Raw genomic sequence first — 15,163 nt, 5'->3', positions numbered from 1 at the left:
AGTAAGGTGACCCATTCTAACACTATGCAAATCAATAGCAACTGCTACTGGTACCACTAGATATGCAGCAGGCCAAGTAACAGTAATTACCTGGAAAATAAAGGGAATAAGGGAGAAAGAAGGCAGAAATTTAAAAAGAAAAAAAGTCCTTCAAAAAAATCCTTCAGACAGAAACACCCCCAAAATAAGAAAGTTTAATACTGGCAAGAGAGCCCAAGTGTACAGAATTTTAAGTATGATGATTTTAAAACAAAACACTGAATTAAATAACCATTTAAAAATCATTAAACACTAATATTACATATAACATCGAATTAATATTAAATACAATATATAAAATATATATACCATATACATTTATAAAACTTAAAAATATTAAAATTTCAATATTGATAAATTCTATACTGAAGTTGAAATTTTAAGAAAGAAAATGGCAAATAAGACCTATGGTAGAATTATAGTCCTATAAAGGAATGAATCTGCATTTAAGTCACATACCGGTGAACTGAGGATAGAGCCATTTTAGGCTGAGGAGGAGTCCAGTTTTGAGCAGATGATGTTTCAATTGACCATTCTTTTCCTTCAGCTAGAGTAGCTACCTAGAGAGAAATGACAGAATAAGAGAATGTGAAGTCCAACAAGAATATAGAGATCATGGACTTTTGATTTATTATAAAATCTACAGCATTCCAAGTTAAACCCTCAACCTCAAAAACCCCAAATAAAGCAACAACAAAACTCCCTTTTTAATCAACTTCCTCATATGGCAGGTAAGTCAATTTGTATCTTAAATTAAGTTTATATGCACATTTTTGGTACTTTAAATCTGTCTCAATTTTGATTGCAAGTGAAATCAAATTCAGAACTCAATCATTTTAGTTCTACACAGAAACCCTGAGAATCCACTTACCTATCCCATCATGCAATGTGCCTCACTCCCCTCTGAGGAGAATAATTCTCTCAAGATGTATATGAGCCTTTCATGTTCAATTACTGTATAAACTCAATGTTCTGCTCCCTCCTTCTTCAACTCCCTCCCCTGAACTAGAGGTAGGGAAGAAAGCACAGCTTCTGTCACTCTGTTTATCAAAGGTTATTTGTTTACCCTATTATTAAAATCAACAGTCATTCCCTTTTTTTTTGGCAAGGCAATGGGGTTAAGTGGCTTGCCCAAGGCCACACAGCTAGGTAATTATCTGAGGCCACATTTGAACTCGGGAACTCCCGACTCCAGGGCCAGTGCTCTATCCACTGCGCCACCTAGAGTCATTACTCTTAAGAACCCTTAGGCAACCTGGAGAAAACTCTAACCTAAATAAAGGCCATATCCTCAGGGATTTGCGTACCCTGTTAGCCTTAGAAGGTTTTGCCAGGAATTAATTCAATTTTTCTACAAACATGTTTGGTTTGCAAAATGTTTACTGAATCAACTACTAGGAAAAAGTACAATTTCTCTAATCATACAAAAAGTTGATACTTAAGTTTACCTTGTCCCTAAAAAGAGCCGCAGCTTTGCTGTTGTATTTCTCCTGCATTGACCAACAAGGATCATAATCTTCTTGGGACTCCAAAAATTCTCGAAATCTGGCATTTCCCCCAGCCTTCATCTTCTCAAGTTCAATGTCCTTCCATTTGTCCATGGTAACAGATCGTACAAAGCTAGGAACCAACACATACCCATCATCTAAATTCATTTTATCTGACCCTAAACAATTCTACATATAATGTTGATTTTAAAATTTCTAAATGGATAACTGACCTGAGATGAACTCCTAGGCCTCGATGTTTCCCTGAGCATTCCAGGCAGATCCAAATCCCATAGGTCACACTCACCCACTGGGGGTTGAATGCACCACACTCAAAACAGACCTAAAAAACAGACCTTATCATAGTCTCTTATAAACAGAAAGCAATTAACAAAAGAGGAAGAACAGGATACAATAAGGGTCATTCACAACCACTGGGTAAAACAAAGTAGGAACTGACAAGAGATTCCAGTATTGATGGCTAAAGAAGTATAAGAAAGGAGATAAAGAAGTGACTCAAAAACCAAAGTCATACTATACTGAGTAAGTTCAAACATAGCACACAGAATTAGTAGGATTAATATGGAAAAGAGTCCTTGAGTTAAGCTAAGAAAAGATCAGTGGAAAAATATAGAGAATATGGTTTCCATAAAGTAGTTTCAGTGAAAATCAGAATACAAGGTGTCATGGACAAAGCTGAAAGGGAAAGATGGTAGGAATGAAAGTATATCTCCCTTCTCAGAAATCTGCCTAGGAATGGCAACATATAAAAAAGTGAAGTGAATTCAACTTAAAATATTCCTTAAATAAATGCTATATAAGCATGGTAGTTGTAAGAGTATAGACTTCTCTTTTAAAGTTTAGAGTTTTTCTCAAATAAATTAATAGTTACTGACCACCAGAAATAGACTACTACTTTACAGTTACATTATTTTTTTTTTTTGGTTTTTCAAGGCAATGGGGTTAAGTGGCTTGCCCAAGGCCACACGGCTAGGTCATTATTAAGTGTTTGAGGTCGGACCTGAACCCAGCTAACTCCTGACTCCAAGGCTGGTGCTCTATTCACTGCGCCACCTAGCTGCCCCGCACATAATTTCTTTTAGAAATTATGCTAAAGAAAATGAAAACAATATTATAACTGCATCATCCAGTGCTACACTTGATCATTAAAGATGACTTATTTTAACTGAAACTTCAAATGAAACACAAATCCTTACATTGTTTTCATCTTGTGCTCTGACTTCTTTAAGAACCTTTCTTGTTCTTGGACTTGCCATGATTCTGGGAAAAGAAAGGAAGAATATGAATTTAATTTTTAAAAATGACCCAATTGAAATACTTTGCAGGGGGAAAAATTATTAAATCAAATGCATTATACAACAGCCAAACATAATTTGAGAAGTCTTCAAATCCTTAATTCCAAGAAGGAATTGCAAAACTGCTACAGACTATTAAATCTTCCTAATAATACTGTAGCCTGGGACCTTTGAAACATTATTTCTTAAGTAAATTTAAGTAAAAGAGTTTGCTACCCTAACTCTGAGAAAGAGGACATCAGCAATCTGAATCCTTTCACACTAGAGAAGACTCCTATGTCCTTTGAGTGGAATTTAATTTTTCTATTGCATTTTTCCATTTAAAGCATTATGTACATTTGTATATAATATAAAATCTAGAATGATTCATAATTTCCCAAACATCATACTTAAATGATATTGAATCAAATTTCCCATCTGGGATGGACCCTACATTTGAGAGTTAACTATTTTTAAAATGAAGAGTACATTTCCAAGGAACTTAATTCTATCTGTTGCTGCTTACAAATTTAGAAATATCTCTTCCTTCTCTCCTCAAAGCAAAGGTAAGACATTACAAAACTGTCACATGTGATAAGAAACCACACACTACTACCACCACGCTTCCCCCCCACACCTCAGAACTCAAAAAATTAAAGAATTTTGAAGGTCTATCAAATCAACCCTATCAGTTTACAAATGAGACTCAGCTGGGGTCAGTAGATTAAATGATTTGTCCAAGGTCAAATAGTTAGTAAGGAAAGCTAATAAGGGAGTAAGAAAGCCAGTTTTTAAATCAGATCCCATGATCCTGAGTTCAGTGGTCTTTTCACTGAACCACACTCCCTCTTTATTTACTTAAGTCATAAAAATATACTTTTGAAAAGATGGATATAAACATGCTAGGGCCTTTTACTAACAAATCTTGTAAGAAGTGACATTAAAGACCTGTATGAAATGGGGGTGGTTCAGCTATGCAACAAGATTAGGAAACAAAGATCAGCCCAGTGATTAAGCCCATATCCACAAAATATAAAAGAAGCAGGTAAATACTCTAAGATACATTTAAAGAATGACAGCACCAAGAATTGCTTAAGTGTGGAGAGGATTCACTGCAAAGTGGAAGGAGTAGATACACTAATAAAAATTATATACATGCTAAAGCATAACATATAGTATAAAATTATATTGGATTTATCCATCTTATCACTGTGGTTACTATAAGAATGTATAAATACATCTCCCTTTAGGGTCACCTTCCCCCCAATTCCCTCTCCCATGAATTACCAACTATGACAGATAGCATTATAGTAAAAGAGCAATGCAAGGTCAAGTGTTGATGTCTCACTACCAGAGTTGCCAAAATAATTCATTGGAGCAAAATTACTACTGCTGAAATGAAAGGCATTTATTTTTCTACAGAACTACTAGACTTATAAAGAATGCAAATTCAATTGTTTTCCCTTTAATTCAGCACCAAGTAGAACACTAAATGTAAAGTAATAAGAAGCTTAAAGAAGAGTGAAATTTTTGTGGAATGGTTTTAAAAGTAATAATTCTATTTTAGCACATGTTCCTTTTGATCCTGGTTTAGTTATATTAGTACTAACATGAGTCAGAAAACTTAACTTCTTAGTTTTCTAACCATCCTCCTGCAATAGTTGACAAAGGATTACTAACAAAAAAAATGAAAAAAGAAAAAAAATTAGCTTTCCAATGAACATTCTAACTATGATTTTATACTAAAACAGCTTAAAAACCATTCTATCCAATTTTATTTTTAATCTCTCCTGTATTATCTAAGATTATTCAGGATAAAACTGAATTTATTATGCCAAAACTTTCCATATTTGGGAATGTATTAGTTTAACATGTATTAATACTCATTTCTTTATTTTCAGTCATTAGGTCTGTTTTTTCATTAAATCTGCCCTCCAGCAACTCTTATCCTCCTCACCCCCCACCAATTTTACTTTTTTGTCTTTTTCTAGTTCTAAAAATGTAATTGTTTGGCATGAGGACAAGGATGATTTGTGTCTTTCTCTTAAAAGGAATAATATTATCCACAGCAATAGACAAATCATTCAATTAGTATATCATTTAATGCCTCTATATAGGAGCACACAGAATGAGACAGTAAAAATAAATAAAAGTTACTTTTAATTAGAATATTCCCTTTAAGTAAGGAAACTGCAGAAGGTAAGCCTTTATTATAACTTTTTTAATGACTAAGCCTCCTTCCTGATTGAACTGTACAAAAACTAAGAACTAGCATTTCTGAGTTTCCAAAGGAAAAAATGATTCATCAGACTGCTTATAGTTGGAAGGGACCTTAGACTTCATCTAATACAATTCCTTCATTTTATAGCTGAGAAAGTGGAGGTCACATGAACCCATGTGAACTTGCACAGTCGAGACTAAAAATCCAAGTCCAAAGTTCTCCTACAACATGGCAAATGTTTAGATGGGGGGGGAAGAGAACCAGAGAATATAAATTTATAAATATAAAAATCTTCAGACAAAATTAATTTGGTTCTTGATCTACATAAATCCATGCTACTACTATTACTAAATAAATTAAACAATTTTGTAAAACTTGAAAATATCTTGGTTCATAGGAAGAAAAAAGTCAAAACAATGGAATCTAAACAGGTAAATTTATCTGTTACAAGTTAGTTTAATAATACAAAAACTGTCATGTCTAGAACAAACTTTGACAATGACAGTTACAGAAATGGGGATTAAAATAAACTGAAAGGCTTATTACATCATCTGGTCTACATTCTTAAGGTCAAAGATATGTGGAATCATAGTATAGGGGGTGGGAGGGCTGTGCAAAAGAAGCAGATTACTTTATACTTAAAATTCTTAAATTAATGAAAGGCAGATTTCTCTATTTTTTCTGCCATGACCTGAAAAAGCATTACTGGGAAAACATCATACTCTATCTCATCACTACTTCTGACCTCTAAGATTAAAGGGTGGGGTTATGAACTCAGCTCAAAACATGTCATTAAATCACCTGGCTGTACTCTGGGACTTCTCTGACTTTTCCACCATGTCCCTACTTAAGGTACCTTCTCCTCTCTCCCCCCTTTTCAATTTCTGTATTTTGTCTTTCCTCAGACTGCTGTTGTTTGTCCTTCACTCTTAAAGAGGACCATGGCATAGGAAAATGATGCCATAAGTAGTAAGAGAATTGGATTTAAGTGAGGGTGGGTTGTGCAATGTCACCAACCTCTCTTCTCCTTAGTCATTTAGATCCAGTAACAAGATCAAGACAACTAACTGGAGATGGCCTCCCCATCATTAGACTATAAAAGCTTCTTGAGGGTACTTTTTTTTTAGTATCTGTATTCCCAGAGCTTAGCACAGACCATACACATAGTAGATAATTAATAGTTTATTGATTTTTGAGGAAAGGATATTTCATCATGAAAAAACAAAATAGCACAAAAAGCAATATCAGGATAGACTCAACAGCCTTCATTTTCCTGTTTTAACCTTTCACAAAAGAAAACAAAATAAAGGAAAGTTGGGATACAGTTCAGTTGTCTAAATAGATATTCCCATCATTCCTAAAACTGCTTTCATTAACCCTCTCATAAGGGACAAAGTATAAAATGAAAAGTTTTCTCTAAAGGACTTTTCTCCTCAGTGAATTTAATGCCCAGAAGAAAGTTTCCAGAGCCTAAAAGGGTTCGGGGAGAATGAAATAGAGCCTGAATGAAAAGGAGGTAGGAGATTGCTCAAGGCCTGAAGTCAGGACAACCTGTGTTCAGGTCAGGGCTCTGACTCTGTGTCTGTGTATAGCTGGGCAGGTCTTGGCTTGCCTCAGTTTCCTCATTTGTAAAATGAGCTGGTGGAGAAAATGAACAACCATTCCAGGATCGCAAGAAAACCCCCAAATGGGGTCAGGAAGACAGAACAATAACATAGGGAGTCCTTTCGGAAGGAGGGCAGGGGAGAATGAAGCAAAAGCAGTCTGGCCTCAGAATTGGGGAGAAAAACCTCCACTAGCCATACACTTAAAGCCCAGAAGGGGATAGCAGGAACCCTGAGAAGCTCGAGGGAGTCCTAAGGACGAGCCCAGCTGACAGTTATAAAAACAGGTGGGCAGCTGAGTGCCACTCTGCCCAGGACACCAAGGTCACAGCATCGCACGGCCAGCCAGGGGCTGCTTCGGGACCTTCCCGTGGGGTGGCAGGACTGCGAATGTAGCACTAGCTGCGGCGAGACCGGGGGAGGGGTGGGGGAGGGGGAAGGGTGGGTGGGTGAAGGGTCGAGACATCCATAGCCTCAGCCAGTGGGGGGGATCTGGGGGGATTTTAGTTATCAGAAAGGGGTCGGTCTCTCGTGGGGATGAGGGGAAAGGGGGGAAGAAAAACTCCCCCAGACGCAGACGCGACAGAAGATGGGGATCCGGGCCTAGGGGACGCGGAAATGCTCGCTCCGATCGGGCGAGAAGGCGCTCTAAAGCAGGCCCAGGCGAGCCGCGGCGAGCTCCGCGCGGGAACTCACGGAGGCCCGGGAAAGGGGGTCCAGGCTGGGCCCCGGGGAGGGGCTGATCGGGATGGCGCTGAGCTTACCTGGAGAAGCCGAGAGCGGCGGGTGGGCCGGGCCGGGGCAGGGAGAGGGGTCGGGGCCGCCGCCGCCGCCGCCGCCGCTGCCACCGCCGCCGCCGGGGGAGCCTGGGCAGCCGCGATCCTCAGTTCCACGCAGCCGCCATCTTCCGGCTACGTTGCAGTTTGCAAGGCATTGTGGGTAGACTCCAGGCGGGAGGGCGAGGGGAGGAGGGAGGAGGGAGGGAAAAGAGGAAGCCGGGGGAGGGGGGGGCTGCGAAGGAGGAGGAGGAGAGGGAGAAAACGGAGGTGGGGGGAAGGGAGAGGAGGGAGGGCGGGGCGGGGCACAGGGCACTTCCGCCTTCACCTCATCCGCTCCTGGGACGTGGTCTCGCCACGCCCCTCTACGCACGCCACGCTGTTGCCATGGAAAAGGGAACTTGTCGCCTTCCTCCTTCCCCCTTCCTCCCCCGTCCCTTCTTCCCTTTCCTTTCCCCTCTCCCTTTCTCCAGCCTCCTCTCTTAGCCTTCCACGTCTCCTTCTCCGGATGCCTCCAACGTGAGGTCAAAGGGGGCTGGAGAGCCTCGCAGTCAACCTCACGTCACGGGGTCAAGGAGAGGGCGCGTGGCGGGAAAGGCCGCTAGGTGGCACAGTGGAGGGAGCAGGACGGGGAAGCGGAGACGGAGGGGGCGGGCATCATTATGCCCATTCCACGGATGGGAACCGGAGCTTCTGCTTATGCGAACAGCATTTCCATCCGTCGATAAATTAGCACACACGCCGTGAATGTGTATTAAGGCCTTACCCTTGCCAACCTCTAAGCTGGGCTCTGGGCTGAAAGACAAAAATGGAGCAGCCCCTTCCCACGACATGTTTGCATTTAGTCAGGGCTGAACGCAGGAGTAAATACAAGTAGATGGGGAAAGGCCTTGTTCCGGATGGTACGGTAGGGATTCCGAATAAATGAGGAGGCGAGGCGGCTCGGGCACCGCGGGGCATTGAATGCCCACGTGGAAATCAGCAAAGGCAGTTTGGCCAGGCTGCGTAGTGTGAATGTAATAGTATGTATAATGTGGAAAAGGCAAGCTGGAGCCAGGTTGTAAAGGGTTTTAAATGCCTGATAGGACTTGATCTTTGATCCTATAGGCAATTCAGAATCATCAGCTTAATTGAACAAGAGTAGCAATGTCAGACCTGCATTATAGGGAAAAATTGTATATAAATGTGTGTATACATATAAATATATATAAAATACACATATATATACATCCCTCCAACCCATATCCATAAAGCATCCAAGTGATATAGTATATTATGATATACTATGAATATAGTATATATATATAATTATATAATATGAAATATACACCTTGCTGATTCAGGCCTTGATTACCTTTCACCTAGAATATTACAATAGCTTCTTCACTGATTTTTCTGAAACTCAGCTTCTAATTTGTACTCCACACAGAAATCAAAGATACGTGTATGTATATAATTTGTACATGGATGTTATATAAGAAACCTAAAATTTATATATGTGTGTGTATATATCATATTCCAGAAGAGAGATGATGAACCTGAACTAGCATGATGGCCAGATGAGACAGAAAGGGCAGATTTGAAAGCTGTTATGATCATGGTTTTTTTTTAAATTGTATTTATTTAAGACAATGGGGTTAAGTGAATTGCCCAAGGTCCCACAACTTGGCAATTATTACATGTCTGAAGCAAGATTTCAACTCAGGTCCTCCTGACTCCAGGGCCCATGCTCTATCCACTATGCCACCTAGCTGCCCTCATGTTTCTTAACTTTAAGTCAACATTCTTTCCACTGCACCAAGCTGCTAGGCATGGACAGGGTAGCATTTTTTTCCCTATAGAAGCAGAGCCAAGTCACCATTACCTCTGCCCTTCAGGAATCGATTCACCTGAGATTGTCTTAGCACTCAGGAGAGTTTTGCCCTGTCTTTGAATAACTACATTATCAGAGGGGGGAAAAAAGTGTGAATTAATGAACTTGTTTTATTTTTCATAAATAGATAGTATAGTATAGTATAGTATATATTAATATATAGTATAAAAGAATGATTTGAATCCCAGTTCTGATGTTTACCAGTTGTGTGACTTTGGGCAAGTCATCTTCCCTATCTGTCCTTTCCCCATCTGTAATGTGAGGATAACAATACTTACACTACCTACTTTTCAGGGATAGTATGAGAATAACAGATAATAAAGCTTAAAAGACTATATAATTTTAAATCATATCATTCATTCTCTTTTTCTCAAAGCCATCTGATCATATGGGCACAATATAGTCTACAATCAATTTGATTCAGCAAATAATTCATGAGCACCTATTCAGCCATTGTTCCCAGTTCTATACTGGAAGGGACAGGGGGAGAAGAAATAAAATAATTATATATTGGTCTTGCCTTAAAAAAAGCATACAATTTAATGGGGAGATTGAGAAGGTCACAAACAACTACAATAAAAAGATAAGCTATGCAGGTGTTAGCGATTTCAGAACCATGGCCATTAATAGTGGCAAAACAGAGGAATTGACTGCTTCAGTACTTAAGTGGTGAGCAGCACAAAGATGGTATTAAGAAAGCAGCTTTAAACTATAATTACAGTAAGTGCCTAGGCAGCACTTTTTTTTTCTCATTTGAGACCCTTGATTTCAATAGTGTAGGCAACTCCCAGTGAAGACATTCCTTCTATCAATGTACATATATCATTGTTCTACAATTTAAGGAGTTGCCTAGGTCACTATTAATTTAAGTGATTTGCCCAGGCAAACATGTATATATCATAAGTAAAATTTAACTCAAAGTCTACATCCTATCCAATATCTATGTAGCATTTACTGGTAAGACTGAAGAGTAAAGAAAGAATACTACAATTCCTATATTCTTAATTAGTTTGGCTTTTTTTGCAGTGTAAATTTTTCTTGGGGTGAAAGATATAGGTGAAGAAAGGCTTCTCTGACGTGAATGTGTCTTTGTGCTTCTTCTTTGCTGCATTAACCTTCAGGGATGCAGTCAAGAGAGGAAGGGGAAAAAAGCAAAAAAAAAGGGGAGAGGAGAAAGATAGGAGAGAGAGAGAGAGAGAGAGAGAGAGAGAGAGAGATTGAAATTGTTTCTCTGTCCCTTCTCCAGATGTCTGTTCTCTTGTGATAATGTTTAGTATTATCTTCATTTACAAGAGCTGTGTCTTTGATGTAAAGTCTTTTAGTGATTGTTTTGGTTATATTATACATTGTATGCATTGTATTTACATACACATCATACATTATATATTGTATACATTAGGTTACATTTCTAACACATATGATAAGAAATTGGTTTTGAGACTCAATCCCAAGCGTTCTGAGCTTAGTTTTAGAGTCAAGGCAAAAAAATAGTGAAGGTGCAAAGAACTAATCATAAAAGATTATACAATAAAGGTAGAAACTTCAATAACATTGATGTTTCGTCCTTTATTCATTTTTTTTGCAAGGCAATGGGGTTAAGTGACTTGCCCAAGGTCACACAGCTGGGTAATTATTAAGTATCTGAGGTCAGATTTGAACTCAGGTCCTCCTGACTCCAGGGCTGGTGCTTTATCCACTATACCACCTAGCTGTTCCCTGTCCTTTATTATTTTTTTTTTCAAGGCAATGGGGTTAAGTGGCTTGCCCAAGGCCACACAGCTAAGTAATTATTAAATATCTGAGGTCGGATTTGAACTCAGGGACTCCTGACTCCAGGGCTGGTGCTCTATCCACTTCACCACCTAGTTGCCCTTCCCCCCCTTTATTCTTGAAGAAAACCATGGTATCAGGAAATGATGCAATGACAAGTACCTGAATTGAATTTGAATGGGGGGTGGTGCTGGACTTTAACCTCACTTTCTTTGGAGCCATCCCGGTCCAGTGGCCAGATATGAATCAGGATGATTAGATATGACTTTGGATGTGAGACAGTCCAGGTTAAGTAACTTGCCCAAGGTCACACAACTAGTAAGTGTCAAGTATCTGAAGTCAGATTTGAACTCAGGGCTCATGCTTTATCCACTACATCATTTAACTATCCCAATAATATTAGTGTATGTGAGTTTAACCAGGAAATTCCTAATCTCAACAGTTTATGCACACACTGATGTTGTCCACTATTACCTGCAGTAGTAAATTAATATTTATAGAGTAGAATGGGAAGGCACAGCTGGTGTTGCTGAAATTTAACTAAATTAATAATCTGATAATCTTGTCTTTAAAAAAGCACCTTTACAAGTACAAGATTACTTGTGGGAGGCATGGTTAGATAACACATTGCCTAAAAAAAGAGCTACAGATTTAGAAAAGTGAGGCATCTTTTGGAAAGATTTAGTGGATTGTAAGCTCAATATGAGTCAGTGGTGTGATGTGGCAGTCAAAAAAACTAATACTATTTTAGGATGAATTATGTGAGACACAAATTACAGGATTATAAAGGTCCTTCTATATTCTTCAGCTCTTGGTTAGACTCCAACTGGAATACTGTGTTCAGATCTGAACACCACATTTTCGGGAAGACAGTAGTAATAAGCTAGAGAGTGTCCAGAGTAGAAGGCAACCATGAAAGAGCTCAAGTTTAATACTATGTAGAAATTGGTTGAAGGACATAGGATCATTTAGCCTAGAGAAATGATTATTTAATGCAGAAATGAAAACTGGCTTTATTTGAAAGGCTATCACACTTTCAAGATGGATTAGTTTTTCCATTTGGCCTGAAGACAGAACAAGGAACCATGAGTAGAAGTTGCAGAAACACATTTTGATATTAATAACCAGAGTTATTTAAACTCTAATAATGGATACAAGTATTTATTGGGGTTTTTTGAGTTGTTAAAAATTAATAATCTAAGAAGGTACCTATAAATTGGAGAATTGATGAATAAGTTATGCTGTATTAATGTGATAAAATATGATTTATTGAGCTTATATACTTTATATGACCAAAGCAATTCCAGAAGACTGGTGATGAAACATGCTATATATCTCCTGAAGAGTAAGAACTCAAAGTACAGAATGAGACAATTATTTTTGGCCAAGGTCAATGTGGAAAATTTTGATTTACTATGTTTATAATAAGGTTAGCCTTTCTTGTGATCTCAATTGAGGTGTAAGATGAGAAGGTGAAAGATAGAGTTTGACTGATGAAACAAAATAAATTTCTTTAAGATAACCAGTTACCTAAAAGTAGAAGGAACTGCCTCAGAGAGTGGTATATTCACCCCATTGAAGGTCTTCAAGCAAAAACTTGGATATCTTTTTGTTTGTTGTTGGAAAATTTTTATTTTTTTCCAATTACATGTAAAATCAATTCTTAATATTTGTTTTTTAAAAGTTTTGATTTCCAAATTCTTTTCTTTTCTACCTCTCCTTGAGAAGGCAAGCAATTTTATATAAATTATACATATTCAGTCATGCAAACTATACTTCTATATTCTGGAAAAAACACAGACCAAATATGAAATATAATATGACAAAATAATATTTTTAAAAAAATCTCCTTCAATTTGCATTCAGACTCCCAACAGTTTTTTTCTCTGAAGTTTAATAACATTTTTCTTCTTAAGTCCTTCAGAATTATCTCGGATCATTGTATTGCTGTTAGTGTGTACAATATCCTCCAGGTTCTACTCATTTTGCTTTGTATCCATTCAATTAAAAAAAAAGGCCTTCCCAGGGTTTGTTTGTTTTAAGTATTCCATTGGAAAGAATGGCAATTCTCTGACAATCTTCATGCCATCAAGTTTCTGGGATATAGCCTTTTTTCCTCCCAATCTTGAACTTGAACTTCTTGTTCTTATTTCATTGCAATCTTCTTGCCATACTCTTCTTATGCCTTCATCTCTTCCCAGCTCTAGATCTAAGAAAAGTAATCAATCAAATTAATCCATTCCTAAGAAGGACATGTCAATTAGTTGACATGCCCTCTGACCACAACATTCCTCCCCTTGATAACATTCTTCTGTGTATTGTCTTATTATAATATGATCACCTTGAGATCAGAAACTGTCTTGCTTTTTTGTATAGTATATTGCCAACACTTAGCAGAATATCTGATACATAAAAATTACTAATAAAATCTTATTTCCAAAATGATACTTTATTTTCCAATTATATGTTATGAAAAATTTTCAATCTTCATCCACATGCATAGGCATATTTATAAGTTACATAATTTCCTTCCACCCTCCCTTCAGCGGGAAACAGTAATGAACAATTGTGTAAAATATGTTTAAAGATTAGTTATTTTCTGTATGAGGTGTTAGGAATAAGGGAAAAGAAAGAAAATTATGAGATAGGAAGGAAAAACCTAAGAGAAAATTTTAAAACATGCACGTAGTGTTCATTCAAATTCTGTAGGTTTTTGTTTCTATTTTGCTTTGATTTCTTCCTCTGGATATGGATAGCTTTTTGTCCGTAACAGCATTGTCCTAGCTCTCTGAACTGCTGAGAGGAACTGCATCCATCAAGGTTGATAAACCTATTGTTTCTGTTAATTGTGTACTTGTCTCTGCTCTCTTCACTCAGCATCAGTTCTTGTAATTTGTTTTATGCTTCTCTAGAGTTCAACCATTCATGGTTTCTTATAGAACCATGTACCCCATAACAGTACTGTCCAACTTTACTTTTTAAAGTTTTTATTGAAACACCAGACAATATATTTTGATTTGCCATTTTAGTGAGAGCTTGACTTCATTTTCCAAAGCATTTAGTAAATCAACAGGCAGTAGCATAAAATAGTCCTGCAGGTGGCAGGTAGCCCACCAGCCACATTTTGGACAGCCCTGCTCTATAACATCCATATACCATAACATGTTCAGCCATACTCCAATTGAGGGGCATCCCCTCAATTTCCAATTCTTTGCCACTACAAAAAGGCCTACTATGAATATTTTGGAACATGTGGGACTTTTCCCATTTTTATGATATCTTCTGGATATAAGCCTAGTATTGGTGTTGTTGGGTCAAGCATACCCATTATCACTATTACTATACAATATGGTATTATAAGTGTTAGCTTTAGCAATAAGAGAAGAAAAAAAATTGAAGGAATTAGGATTGGCAATGAGGAAGCAAAACTTTCATTCTTTGTAGATGATATAATTGTATACTTAGAAAATCTGAGAAAATTGTCTAAAAAACTACTTTAAACAATAAATTCAGCAAAGTAGCAGGCTATAAAATAAATCTACATAAATCCTCAGCATTTCTATATATTACAACAAGATACAGCAACAAAAGATAGAAAAAGAAATCCCATTTCAAATAACTTCAGAAAACATAAAATACTTGGGAGTCTACTTGCCAAGGTAACTCAGAAACTCTATGAAAACAGCTATAAAACACTTTTCACATAAATCAAATCAAATTAAATAATTGGGCAAATATCAATCACTCATGGGTAGGCTGAGCTAATATAATAAAAATGACAAATTCTTCCTAAATTAAATTACCATACCAATCAAGCTTCTTAAAAATAACTTTACTTAATTAGAAAAATTATTACTAAATTGATATGGAGGAACAAAAAGTTAAGAAAATCAAGAGAAAAAAATGCAAAAGAAGGTGGCCCAATCATACTGATGTAAAATTATATTATGAAGCATCAGTCACCAAAACTTTCTGTTACTGGTTAAGACACAGAGAGTGGTGGACCAGTGGAATAGATTAGATGTAAAAGAGTCAGCAATAAATAGCTATGGTATTTACTATTTGATAAAACCAAAGATTCCAGCTTCTGGGGTAAGA

The 15,163-nt window shown here is 37.5% G+C and overlaps 1 protein-coding gene across 2 annotated transcripts in view; it reads right to left on the bottom strand.

Moving 5' to 3' along the window:
- The window catches only part of ARFGAP1 (ARF GTPase activating protein 1), a 32,464-nt gene extending 24,796 nt beyond the window's left edge, over positions 1-7,668 (bottom strand). Inside the window, exons 1-5 of one of the 2 annotated variants that reach the window (XM_074210460.1) lie at positions 7,411-7,668; positions 2,744-2,807; positions 1,760-1,869; positions 1,488-1,659; positions 499-599 (exon numbers count right to left, since the gene is read on the bottom strand). In XM_074210460.1, coding sequence (XP_074066561.1) covers positions 499-599; positions 1,488-1,659; positions 1,760-1,869; positions 2,744-2,803 — 443 coding nt within the window. In that variant the 5' untranslated portion in view covers positions 2,804-2,807; positions 7,411-7,668. The remainder of the gene's footprint in view (positions 1-498; positions 600-1,487; positions 1,660-1,759; positions 1,870-2,743; positions 2,808-7,410) is intronic. The other variant, XM_074210461.1, reaches the window with a different exon arrangement.
- Between the last annotated feature and the right edge of the window lie 7,495 nt (positions 7,669-15,163).

Source organism: Macrotis lagotis, chromosome 1 (assembly GCF_037893015.1).
Source record: "Macrotis lagotis isolate mMagLag1 chromosome 1, bilby.v1.9.chrom.fasta, whole genome shotgun sequence".
NCBI lineage: Eukaryota > Metazoa > Chordata > Mammalia > Peramelemorphia > Peramelidae > Macrotis > Macrotis lagotis.
This window is presented reverse-complemented; position numbering and strand designations above follow the sequence as displayed.